We start from the raw sequence: 12,296 nt of genomic DNA, 5'->3' as shown, positions 1-12,296 counted from the left end.
CTTGAGCTCCGCTGGCAGCAAGGGCCTCTGGGGCTGGCCAGAGACCTGAAGGGGTTAAAGGCTGCCAGGCTGAGGCAGCGGCATGTGGGGAGAAAAGGCAAAGTACTGAGGAAGGCTTCACTGGTGTGGGAAGAAGGGTCCCCTCAAGGGTTAACTCTGGGCTGGGATATTCAAACACCTCCAGCTGAGGTAAGCACCCAGCTTGTTTGTTCAGGTAAATAAGGAAGGAATTAGATATAATGAGCAAGGGAGGCATTTGCTGAGCACTCTGCATTCTGGTGCTCGGCTGCAGGGCTTTGCCAGTGCCTGCGGTGCCTACTTGGAGGCAGATGCCCGTAGCTTCGTGCCTCTCCCTGTAGCCCCACAGATTCTCTCCTGCTCCCCCAGCTGCACAGAGCAGCCAGGTGCTGAGTTCACGTGTCCCCTGGCAGGTGGAGGTCCCTCCCGGTGGCACCTCTCCAGAGGACTTGACACGTCCCAGAGCACGGGCAGTGTCCTGGGAGCTGAGCTGCACGGGGTGCGGAGCACAGCCCTCGTGCCCACTTGCCGGAGCCACATCTCTGCTCCCCCCCAGCCCCCTCCTTGTGCCTGACTGAGATGTTGAATGTCAGTGGGAGACCCCTGCTACCCTTCTTGCTGGACCGATGCTGCTGCTGAGAGCCCACACATCTCTGCACGCCTAGTGGGTAAGTCCAATCCTCTGGCTATGAGAGTATCATTTCTGGTGCGTCCTCCCTGACAGCGCAGTCTATCCTGGACTCTGAGGTCTCCTGGGCTTTTCCCTCTCCCATCTGACCCAGCCTTGCCTCTCCGGCCTACGGCCTGGTGCCAGGCTGCGAGAATGTTGCGTCACTTTATTTGCTTCGTTTTGCACTTAATGATTGACTTGGTGGACCACTGGAGGTGATTGAGGTGCTCTGTGGTGGGGCAAACCATCCATGGAGGGTCTCTTATGTCTCCCTTGGAGGCAACTGGGACTGCTTATTGCGTAGGGGGTGAATCCAGTGTGAAACTCCCTGCAGGTGGGAGGGACCTGATTGCCAAAGACAAGAAAGGGAGTTAGTTGCTGACATCCCGCTGAAGGCTGCTGGAAACTGTGCACTCAGCTTCAGTATGCACCTTGGGGAATCTTCCCCTGAGGCCTTTTAGCAAGGGCAGGGTTGCAGGGAGCGGACAGGGTTTCTGGGATCTCTGCTTGACCATGACACCACAAGCTCTGTGCCTCACTTTACCCAACTGTGAAATGGGCTAAGTGCCACTTGCTTCTGGGAAGATGCAAAGCTCAGCTGATAGATGAAATTCCTTGGGGACCACTCCGGGGAAACATCCTTGTCCAGCCCTGTTACTGGATCATGTGCGGTGTGAATGAATCACTGCTGCTATGCAGACCACCAGGTTTCTGGGACTGGCTGAGCAAGGCTGGGAATGCACAGGGCTGGTGGACAGGTCTGTAAAAGGCTGGGTAGGGCTTTAACCCTTTGAGGCAGGCCATCGGCATCTCGGAGCCCCTCTCTGCTTTTTTCAGTGCCAAAGGCCAGTTGGCTCCAGGCTTGGCTTTGATGGTTCTGCTCGGGTAGCGAAACACAAACGACACCTCGGCTGCCAACGCCTGTACAATGCCGGCGTTCTCATGGCCGGGGGCCTCTCTGCAGGGCGAGCACCTTGCTGCAATAAATAGGGGCCCTCCAGGGGCTGATGGGGAACACCAAGCTCTGCTGCTCACCTGGGACACACACAAGCTGCTGCTTAATTAAGACCTGCGACTCTCTGCACCCCCCCACCCCCCCTGCAGGTGGAGAGGGCGGCTTGACCCGGGGCCGCCAGGACCCATTCGAACATCAAAGGCAGCTCAGAATAGGGCTCCCTCGCCTAAGAGGCTCGACATTGGGGCAGGTAAATGGCTAGGGACCTGGGTGCAGGTGGTCGCTGGGGAGGAGTGGGGGAGAAACCCTGACTGCCTTCCTCTTCCACCCCCCATGTCCATTCAGAGTCGGCTTTGGCAGGAGAATTTCCAGGAGGCAGGGAGAAGCGGGGGAAATGATGAAGGCAAAATGCTCTTTAATACGTCTTGAAGGTAACTGCACAAACAGATCTTCCATAACTATTAACAGGCTGTTTGCTCCCCCGCAGTCAGCCGGGCTCATGCTGGGTCTCTGCGTGACCTGTTGATGCCAGAGCTTGAAGGGGTAGAGCTGTTAGCTTCTCTAGAGGAGGAGGAGAGAGCAGCGGGGGGGACTAAACTGAACACCTTGTCCTGCCTTCTGCTGTTTTGTTACCCTCTTTCCCTGCAAAACCAGAGGGAACTGGCGAGAGGTGGACAGAGCACCCAGCGCGTGCTACTGCCGAGGGCAGTCCAGCTGTAGCCTGGGCTTTTCCTGCTTCAGGACTCAAAGAGCAGGTGGAGGTTTGGGGTCCAAGTGCGTGGGGGGTTCTGGAAGTCCGTGGTGCGTTGTTGATGCTTGCTGTGGTACCAGCCCTTGCGAGGACATGCACGGCTCCCTGTGGACGGGGCGTCCCTGAGCACTGGGTGCACCGGCTCCAAGGGTGAGGGGTGCTTTCTAGGCCATCCCACCCCTGAGCAGAAGGCCGGACCTAAATGCTCCCTCAAATGCAGCTGCTCAGAACCACCCTGGATCCAGAACCAGGGACAGTTCTCTGGCGAGTTGCTCCTACACCACGGGGAAGGTGCCCGGACTTGCCTCCCCGCCCGGCCCCAGGAGCCCACACAGCCGGTGCCCGAGTCGTGCCCAGCCCAGCATACGTGGCTTTGTGGAGAGGAGAGCTGGGAGAGACGGTGGGCCTTCTGGAGTGCCAGCTGTCAGCTGGGAGGATCCTGAAGTGGGTGGGTAGTGTTGGGCCAAGTCTGTGCATCCTGAGCAGTCAATCTGTCCTCAAGCCCATCTGATAACTCGGGAGAGCTTCCTACTCCGACTCCACTCCTGTCTGTCCTCAGTGAACTCTCTTGCTAACTGCTGTCTGCTAACTGCAGAGGAGGTTTTTTTCAGAAACAACCAGGAATTTGGTGCCCCACTCGACCAGCTCTGACAAGTCCTTGTTTTTTTTACAGTGTCGAGCATTCAAAACCAGAGGCGCCCAGAATTGGTAGTCACTTGCCACCGGTATATTCACAAGCCATCCTCTCTGCACCCGGCCTGGTGCAGTTTGCCCTGGCCACCAGCTCCCTCTTTGGTTACAGGAGTGGCAGAGTGCTTTCATGTTTGATCTTGCGGCCCCCAATAAAAGCATCTCATTTCCTTTGTGCCACCAGATGTCTGACTGGCAAAGCAAATAGGCTCTAAATTATTCCATACCCAGCCTGCTGGACTTTGATAGCCTCTGTTTCCAGGTGCTCTCCCTTCAAAGTAAGATGAAGGTGACTCTGCTCAGGCCTGTTGCTGTTACCCTGGTATGATGTGTTGCATTTCTAGAGCACAGAGCGCTTGAGGCTGGAAAAGCCAGTGGTGATGTCAGGCAGGGGTGTGTCAGGCATGTGTCCTGCCCATGATGGGCAGGAATAAGCTGACAGGTGACTTCAGGGTCAGTGGTGATGGGCAGCAGGATAAAAGTGGCTGTGTTGAATGAGCCATAGCATCTGAGAGATGAGGTGAGGTGAAAAGTACTGGGGTCTTCAGCTGTCCTTCCACATAGGCTGTTTCTGGAGGGGATGCCCTGGGCAGGAGTCACTGTTATCAGGGAGCGAAGGCTCGTGTGGGGTGGAGAAGGAAGTGCTGGAAACTTTGGGATTACTCTTCCAGGTGGCTGCAGAAAGCTGTGTAAATGTGGAGCAGGGATGGGTCCACACCAAAACTGGGAGCACAGCAAGGCGCAACTTAGCAGCTCCACCAAAGTCCTGGGTCCCAACCAGGCAGTTTGGAGATGTCACAAAGGGCAATTCCTGGTGCATGTGAGGGGTCTCGGCAGAGCAGCCTCTGTGGGGGTGGGTAGTCAAGGGCATGAGAGTAGACTCTGACTCCACCAGACTGGGATTGGAGCTATCATTGCTGCAGCATCAAAGAGCCCAGGAGGGCAGAGCGGAAGGTGAGCCAGTCGCTGGAGAGCTACTGGGAAGTCCTGGGGCTCAGGGAGGGGTAAACAGATGGAGTTTGGGGGCAGAGGGACAAGAGTTTGGGGGAGAGGGAAGGACTTGTGTGACGGAGGCTGAGTTTTTCCAGCCCAGTTTTGCAGATGCTAGAGCTGCAGGTAAGGTCAGCGTGAGCCTTGGCATCTCTCGAGCCTAGCTGCCCTCAGCCTCTGGGTGCTGAGACACCAGTTTCTGCTGAGAAGCCTTTTGCCTCTGTGAGAGGGACTGGCTCGCCCAGGGTGGGGGCACAGGGAGATGGTCTGAGCTGGGGTTAGACTGGGAGAAAGAATCAGGCAGGGCCAAGCGGCCCAGCCTTGGGCTGTGCTCCTCCACAGGCCGAGGGCTGATGAATGGGTGCCTGATGGTGACCCCCGCACACCCGCCCCCAAAGACTGGAAACTGCTCTGGTCCCTCCAGCCAGCAGGTCTGCCTGGTGCTGATCCCAGTGCAGGACCAGGCAGCTGGGGGCACCGGCGGACTGCAGCACCTTACAAGAGACAGCTCAAGATGTCGAGGCTGTCCAGCCTCAGCACCGCGTGGGCCGCTTGATCCAAGGAGAAGTGTAATTTGGTTTGCACGGGGCCTTGAGCTCCTTTGGCCAGATGGCTGCCTGGTCCTTCAGCTCTGATGCGCAGGTCTCTCCCTACCTGGAGAAGAACCCAAAGCCCAGAGACAGAAGGAAAGAGCAAGGTAATCAACTCTGCTTGAGCCTAGAGCAAAAACAGGTTTGGGCTTAGGATAAGGCAAGTCTTGTTTTACCCACCTTGGTTTGCCTGGTCTTGTAGTATCAGTGATCACTGAGCTGGCAGCCGGAAAGAACCTGGCCACCTCACGCTGGGGGAGCTGCTAAAAGGCATGACCTTCTTCTGTGACTTGTGTATCATTGGAGAGGTGGCTGTGCCGATGCACCCAGCATTTCCTACAGCAGGTGCTTTAGAGATGCAGAGCCAGCGTGTTGCTTTTGAGCTCCCCCACATAGCTCTGGGCTGTGGTTGCCTTGGATCTGATTTCAGCTGAGGCAGCAGAAAGCCTAGGGAAACTCAAACAAGCTTTGTGAAACACAGGAAATGGTTGAGGTTTCCTACAGCCACACATGCCCCCAGGCTGCCCTGTCTTCTGCTTCCAGCCCCTCTGCCTATTTGCTTGCAGTCACGAACAGTTGGAAGGACTTTCCAAGCATCGCCCTAACCCAACCCGTTTAACTGCAGCTTTAATTTTTATTAAGGAGCTCATTGTTTAAGGCTGGTGCGTTCTTGGCTCCCGAAGGGCCTGAACCCAGATTTGCTGGAGTCAGGACCAGAGATCACCTTGACTTGGAGCAGGCTCATCCTTACAGTAATGCGCCCGTTACTCCTCAGTAGATCTCAGAGCATTTCACAAAGGAGGACAGTATTGTTGACCTCATCCTACAGATGGGAAACAGAAGCAGGAAGGGAAAGTGGATTATCTGCAGTCATCCAACCAGCAATGCCTGAGACAGGACCAGCTGTCCTGGGGTCCAGCCTGGTGCTATCTTCTGTAGGCTGCCATCTCTCCCCTAGAGACACGAGGCTGCTGTTGCTTGGTTGGCAAAGAGTTGGCAGGGCCTGGGTTTGGGGCACATCTGAGTGCTGCAGTCCAGGTCCCGTTGCCTCCAGTGGATGGGCTAATTCTGCAACAGCTCCCTAGAGTGACAAGGCTGGATGTTTAGGAGAGATCTGACACTGGCCCCTCTGCCTCCCGGGGGCACTATATTCCCTCTCTGGGTTGGGGTTTTGAGTTGCAGAGCATGAGTTTATTTTCTGTGCGTTTGAAGCTCACTGGATCATCACAGAGCCCTCGGGGTAGGGTACACAGGCCCCCATGTTACTCATTGCATAGCTAGACTGCTGAGGAAGGGACAGCAGAGGAGCTTTTCCTTAGTTTCATCATCTCCCACCCACCCGTCAGCCAGGTACCTTCAGAGCCTCAGCACTCGAGTAGCCTAGATTAGTATTGCACAGATGAGGAGGCATCAACTGCTCAGTCTCATCTTGCTTGATGTAGCTAGACAATCCCACCACTGATGAACTCTCCATCCCTTCATTTAGCCATTAGTGCCTGGGTAGCACGGCAGGGGTGGCAGCAGTGGTTCTTGACCAGGGTGCCTGAGATGTCTTGAGATCCCTTTTATGAGTGCTGCAGAGTGCCATGCAATGTTAGCACCGTTAGGTTTACAACCGTGATTCACAAGATCAACCCAGAGATTTCAAGCAGAAACAGGCTTTCTGAGCTCTTTGCAACAGAAGAAAAGCTCTATTTTTGTGTAATCAAAAAAAGGGAAAAAAACAGGGTGAAAACTAAGAAGGGCAACTTGAGTCTATCCAGAGATAGTTTAAGAAAGGCTGAGAACCACTGGGTTATAGTAACGTCAAGCCCTGTTAGGCCCAGTCCTGACGTCCTTACTTAGGCGAGAGAGCGAGACCTGGACGTCACATAGGAGAACCCGGATCCCTATGGAGTTGCAGGTGCTACGTGTTGTCCTCACAGCTGCTCCTGCCCAGGGGCAGATGTGGTGGTCTGTGAGGTGAGGGCAGGGGAGAAAGGGGCACTGTCCCTCATTCTCAGCCTTACTACTGGTGTTCCCTGCTGGGAGTGTAGCTGAATGCACTCTTTTGCTGCAAAAGGCTTCTGCTGAATTTTATTTTTGGTGGCTTGGAAAAACCACCAGGTTCCTCTTTTACACTGGCCTGCAGTTGTCATGTGAAATCTTGCCCCTTATGTTCAGGCAAGTGAGGCCACTGGTGAGAACTCATGCGTCACCTTGCTAGGTTGATCTTACAAATAATAAGGCATAACCTGCACATTTTCCTGTGTGCATCATTTACAAACTCTCACTCTAGGTGTGGCTCGATCAAATGCCAATGAAAATTTCCCAGCAGATTAGCTCCTGGTGTGTGTATATAGTGCCAGAGCTGATTACTTTAGCAACAGAACTGTTTATATGAGCTGTTTCATCCTGGTTAGTCCTGCAGAGCTGATACAACTGGGAGTGAGAGAGCTGGTGTCAACTCCTTGTCCATCACCACTGGTGCTGTTTGCAGGGTGCAGCCAGAAAGGGAAGGGGAGGTCAGAATTTCCCTTGCCCAGTCTGTTGTAACTAGTGGTGCATGGGAAGGCCTCAACTTGAGACCCAGATGCCAAGAGGAATTTGTAGGCTGCTGGTCTTAGACGTTGAGATTTGATCATTAGCAGTGGCAGATCAGGTTGTAGCAATGCAGAGTTCTGCCAGTTTAAGGCCTCTCCCAGAGGTTTTCTACCTGAGCACATCTGGCCTTGTGCAGCCGTGTTTCAGCGAAGAATCTCCCACTGAGCTGTGCTTCTGATCTGATCCCTGCTCAACCTCAGCTCCTGGGGAGTTGGAAATAGCAGAGGCAGGATCCATTACCAGAAGCAGCTAATAAAGGGACAAAGCACCAAGGAGTCAGGGGACCTGTTCAGGGCTGCAACCAGGAGGCCGGTAATGAAACAAAGAAAGGGCCAGCAGCAGATAGATGGTGGAGTAGCCTCTATCGGGCGCATTGCTGATGTCAGCCCTCAAGGGTTTAGTTCATGGCTTTGGCAGGCTGCCTGTTTGGTTTGGTCCTGGGCAAATCACTTAACCCCATTGAGCCTCAGTTCCTCCTTCTCTAATACAGGTAGGAGCTTTCCAACCCCTGAGCAGGCAGTGAGGAGAGGCAATGAGAGCATGCGGTATTTTTCACTAGTAGATCTCAAAGCAGATGATGAGCCTCCATTTTACAGGTGGTAAAACTGAGGCCCACAGGGGTGTGACCCAGAGCACCTAGCAGGCCAGCGAGGACTAGAATCCAGGTCCCTTGAGTCCAAGTCCAGTACTCAAGCCACTGGAGCAAAATAGCTCTTGAATATGTTGGTGCTTTTGATATGTAGAACGTGCCAGGCGGTGGGAGCCCTTGAGACAGCAATGCCTCTTGGCTACGCAGTGACTCCCTGCTTTGCCTCCAGACCAGACCCAGGCCCGTCAAAAGCTGCCAGAGCCCCTTTTCAGCATCCTTCCACGAAGCTGCCTTTGGCTGTCCCTACTGCGTCCTCTTTTGCATGTTATGTCTGGTGTGCCTGGCTCCTGCAGGGGGAAGGAAGCCTGTTGAGTGTCAGCTCAGGCCTTTGGGCTTTGAGGAGTTTAACAGCTGGGTGATAGCTTGTGTTAAATGTTGTGAGAGCAAATTCCTTAATCCTCCCTCATCCCTGCCTTTTACTTGGATATCTGTATCGGCTGTGGCTCAGCTTGTACATCAGCACCGTCTCTGCGGGCAGGGTAGAGCCATAAAGGAAAGCATGTTTGCCGAGCTAGGGGAGAAGGTGGAGATGGAAGCAGAAAAGAGTTAAAACAGTGCAATATTCACCCCCCCACCCTGTCTTCTGCTGTATTGTAGTGCTGCCCATGCTCTCTGCTTGGGTTGGGATGACCTTCTGGGTAAGTAACACACTGGAGCCAGCTGGCCTAGGAACGAGCCTGGTTCAGGGTCTGTGGACTTGAATCCACAACTCCCATCGGTGCACATGTCTGAAAAGACCCTGGCAGCAGCAGTGCAGGAAATACAGGCTTTCCTGGGACCTGACATGCAGCAGCCACGTCTTGTCACGCACCCACACAGCCCTGGAAGGGATCTCTTAGGTCATTGGCTTCAGTGACCCTCTCTCCACCCCTCTGTCCCTCCAAGAGAAGCTCAGGATTAAAATGGTCCTTAGGGCCAAATCCTGCTTGCCTGGAGCTCTTGGGACCCAGTCCAAACTCCTTGGAAAGCAGGGGAAGGGGTCCCATTGATTTCAAAAAGCTTTGGAGCAGACACATACTGCTGCTGTTTTTGGTGGAGCATCTCCCAGTTGGAAGGATGGGAGACCCTGGTCCCATTGCTTTCAGTGGCTGGGAATGCGGAGAGCAGTGTTGATGCTGTAATCTCCACTTTGCAGAGTGAACAGAGGTGCAGAGGGGCCCCAGGTCAGTGGCAAACCTGGGTCTACAACCCACTAGAGAGACCCTCTGAGGTCTTAGTTGCCCAAACTCTGCTGAAGTCAGTGGAGCTGTGGCCATTCACACCAGGTGAGGCTTGGGGTGCCCAGCGCGCTGGACCACACTCCTGGCTCCCATGGTACTTTTGCCACTAGGATTGCAGAGGTGACCTCATGGATGCTATACAGTATTGTGCGGGGTAGGAGCAATCTTTCAGAGCATGAGCATGGCCAGGAGACAGTTTCCCCCTCTTCAGGTGGTTATCAGCGAGTGTGGGCTACAGATAGCAGCAGTTGAATATTGGGGTGCTTACTTGCGAGGCATGAGAGACAGGAAGAGAATGGGAGAACCGATGAGGATGAGATGGCCTTTCTTTGCTGTCGAAAAAAATTGTAACGCAGGAGCTGGGATGACCCATCCAGAGGCTCACAGGACTCTGGAGACCTGCATTCAGTTCCCTGCTCTGCTACAGACTTCCAGAGTAACCTTGGTCAAGCCACTCGGTCACTCTCGCTGGGTTTACTGGCCCTGCCCTACCTCATCAAGGGCATGTTGTGAGGCTGAGTACATTCAAGCTAGGGAGGTGCTTTTTTTATGAGCTGACACGGTCATTCCTTCCTAGGCTGTTTTGGTTCAGGTAGCTAAATTTGTTGTGGGGCGCTTAGATATGGCAGAGATGGGCCCAGGTAAGTGTCAGAGAGGGGAGGATAGTAGCCAAGGCTGGTCCTTTTGGGTCGGTTTTGGTCTCTTCAAGGCCACGGCAGTTATCATAAGGAGTGCAATGGGATGTGGCCTCTCTATTGCATGCGTTTGCTCCATGAGCTTTGGGCCTAATCCCAGAGCTGCCTTTGCCATCGGTGGGGGAAAGGCTCTGGCAGTTACTTAAAGCTCTCTCCAAGGTGCTGGGGCTGATGAGGAGGAAGCAGAAGGAAGCCGCGCCTGCTGTGGGATTAACAACTGTTTGCTCATGCCCGGAGCTCTAATGCTGTCCCTGCAGCGGCTTGGCTTTGGGAAACAGAGGGATTGGTGGGGGATGGCGGGGGAGCTGCAGCTAACTTCTAGCATGAATGAAAGGTCAGCGGCTGAAGAGACGTGAGAGGCTGGAGGTGAAGAAGGGAAGTAGGAGAAAGAGCAACGAAAGGGAATAATGGAAGGGAAGACATGCAGGGAGGAGAGATGGAAGTGAGGGGGGAAGACATGCAGGAGGAGGTGGGGGGGAACGTGAGATGACAGCAAAGCAGAGAGCAAGGGGAAGAAGTGCGAGGCTTAGACCATGAGAACCCAGGCCCCGGTCAGGGGGGGACGTGAGCCAGGAAAGCCGCCCCTTTCTCCTTGGTCAGTCCCTCCTCCTGTTATCGCAACAAGAGTCTTTCTCAGAGCAGCTTCTTAGAGTAAACACTTCCCCACCTAGCCCGTAAAGGCCTCCACCGCAGCAGCAGCCTCCATGCCAAAGCCAGAGAAAGTCAAACAAAGGTCCCCACCCTTGGACTACAGCACATTTTGTCAGGTGATTACTCAGGCTTTGCCATCCCACAGCCCAGCCGTTCTGTCTGTGGCCAGGCTGGTTCCCAGGGGCTCTGGCCTTTTGCTTCCCACGATGGGAGGGGGTCATGCTGTCGGGGCCTGTGGAGGGTGGTGGAAACCAAGGTGGGTCTGATTGCGCAGGGAGGTGTTTCACCCCAGGTGTGTCACTTCGGCTGCAGCCCTGCTTGCTTGGCTGCTTGTTTTCTGTTAGCGATTTTGGTGACTGGGGACATGACTCCAGGCAATACTTCACCTTTCTGCAGTGCCTCCTTTATGAGAGCCTTGGGTCAGGGCCTGCCTTCTAGCTCAGAGGGTGAAGTTTGCCCCGCTGCTCATGAGCACAGGCACGGCTCGTTCTCCCCCACGGATGCTGGAGCCCCATTCTCATTGTACCCAGCACTCCCGAGGGCAACTTTTTCCCTGCAAAAGTCAGCGTTGCTTCACTGACTTTACTTGAGCTCTCTTCTGAGCAGATGGCCCTTTTTTCTCCCTCGTTGATGCCCTCTGAGGGTCTGGTCTGCAGGTTAGGGGGTGATATGGAGCACAAGGTGCTTCACTCTGGGTAGGATCTGGGAGGAATGGGCAATCCCGTGCAGCATTAAGCGTTCTTGGTGCCGGGACCATTGCAAAGTGCATCTGACTCTGCTGGACCTGAGCCACGCTTTTTGTACCAGCTGCTGCAACTGGTGCTTGTGTGAGGTCTGGGAGAGCTGTTATGTGTGGGGGGACGGCACTGCAAGCGGAGTGCTCCGTGTTGCGTCTCAGGGGCTGATTGACCTAAAGGTATTGTGGGGACTTCAATCGAGAGGTGGCAGAAGAAAGAGGAAGATGGATCTGGAGGAACTACCCATGAGTGAGATGGGTCTCGGGCTTGCCCGTTGTCCTAGGGCCCAGGGATCTAGCCTGCTCCCCATCTGACTTATTTCTTTCTCTGCTGGGAAGGAAGGTGGGGCTGAGATCTAATTCCATTTCCAAGAAAAACCAAAGTCCAAGATTTGCAAAAGCTTTCTCAGGGCCCAGGCCTCGCAAGCTGTTACCGCTTCCCTTTTGTGCTGCAGCCAGCATGAGGCTGGATTTACGGCTGATCTGCTCAACTCCTCATCTAATCCAGAGCAAATAAACTAGAGGTTTGGAACCGGGCAGCATCTCTCAGGGAAACCTGTTGCTACGGGGGAGGTGTGAGCACCCCTGGGGGGTCTCTTCAGGCCTGGCCTCAGGGTGCCCAAAGGCAGTGCGTGGGAATAGCCTGGTGGAGGGGGCACGCTGGCTCTGCAGTGGGGCTGTTTATCGGGTATTTGACCGGCAAAGCAGAGTTGATGGCAGGGGAGTCTGTGGGCCACGGTGACATCCAAGACACACGCCTGTTTGAGCAAAGGGCTGCAAAGCTGTCACCTCTTGTTTCTGTATTCCTCAGCACTACTGATGATTACAGCCCGTGCCGAGAGGCTCAAGTCGAGTGGTTTTGCTTTGCCGGTGTCCATGCGGCAGGGGCTTTACGCCAGCTCAGATTCTGGCTGTGCGTACATGCATGTGTGCGTGAGATGCACAGTAGAAATTGCCCCTTCCACATCTGTCTTCCTAAGTAGGGACCAGTTCAGCCACCTCCCTGCTGGGCCCCCCTCGGGCCCCGGGAGAGACACGCCTGGGCCAGGGGTTAGCGAGGAGTTAGTTAGGGTACTTCTGGAGAGGCTGGACGTGTTC

General features: G+C 54.6%; 1 protein-coding gene across 1 annotated transcript in view; it reads left to right on the top strand.

Annotated features, from left to right (window-relative positions):
• Positions 1-305: 305 nt before the first annotated feature.
• SPDEF (SAM pointed domain containing ETS transcription factor) overlaps positions 306-12,296 on the top strand; it is a 25,153-nt gene continuing 13,162 nt past the window's right edge. The window contains exon 1 of the mRNA XM_019546512.1: positions 306-686. Coding sequence (XP_019402057.1) covers positions 605-686 — 82 coding nt within the window. The 5' untranslated portion in view covers positions 306-604. The remainder of the gene's footprint in view (positions 687-12,296) is intronic.

This window comes from Crocodylus porosus, unplaced genomic scaffold (genome assembly GCF_001723895.1).
Source record: "Crocodylus porosus isolate Cpor-Errol unplaced genomic scaffold, CroPor_comp1, whole genome shotgun sequence".
Classification (NCBI taxonomy): domain Eukaryota; kingdom Metazoa; phylum Chordata; order Crocodylia; family Crocodylidae; genus Crocodylus; species Crocodylus porosus.
Note: the sequence above shows the minus strand (reverse complement) of the source record. Positions and strands in the feature narration are given on the sequence as shown.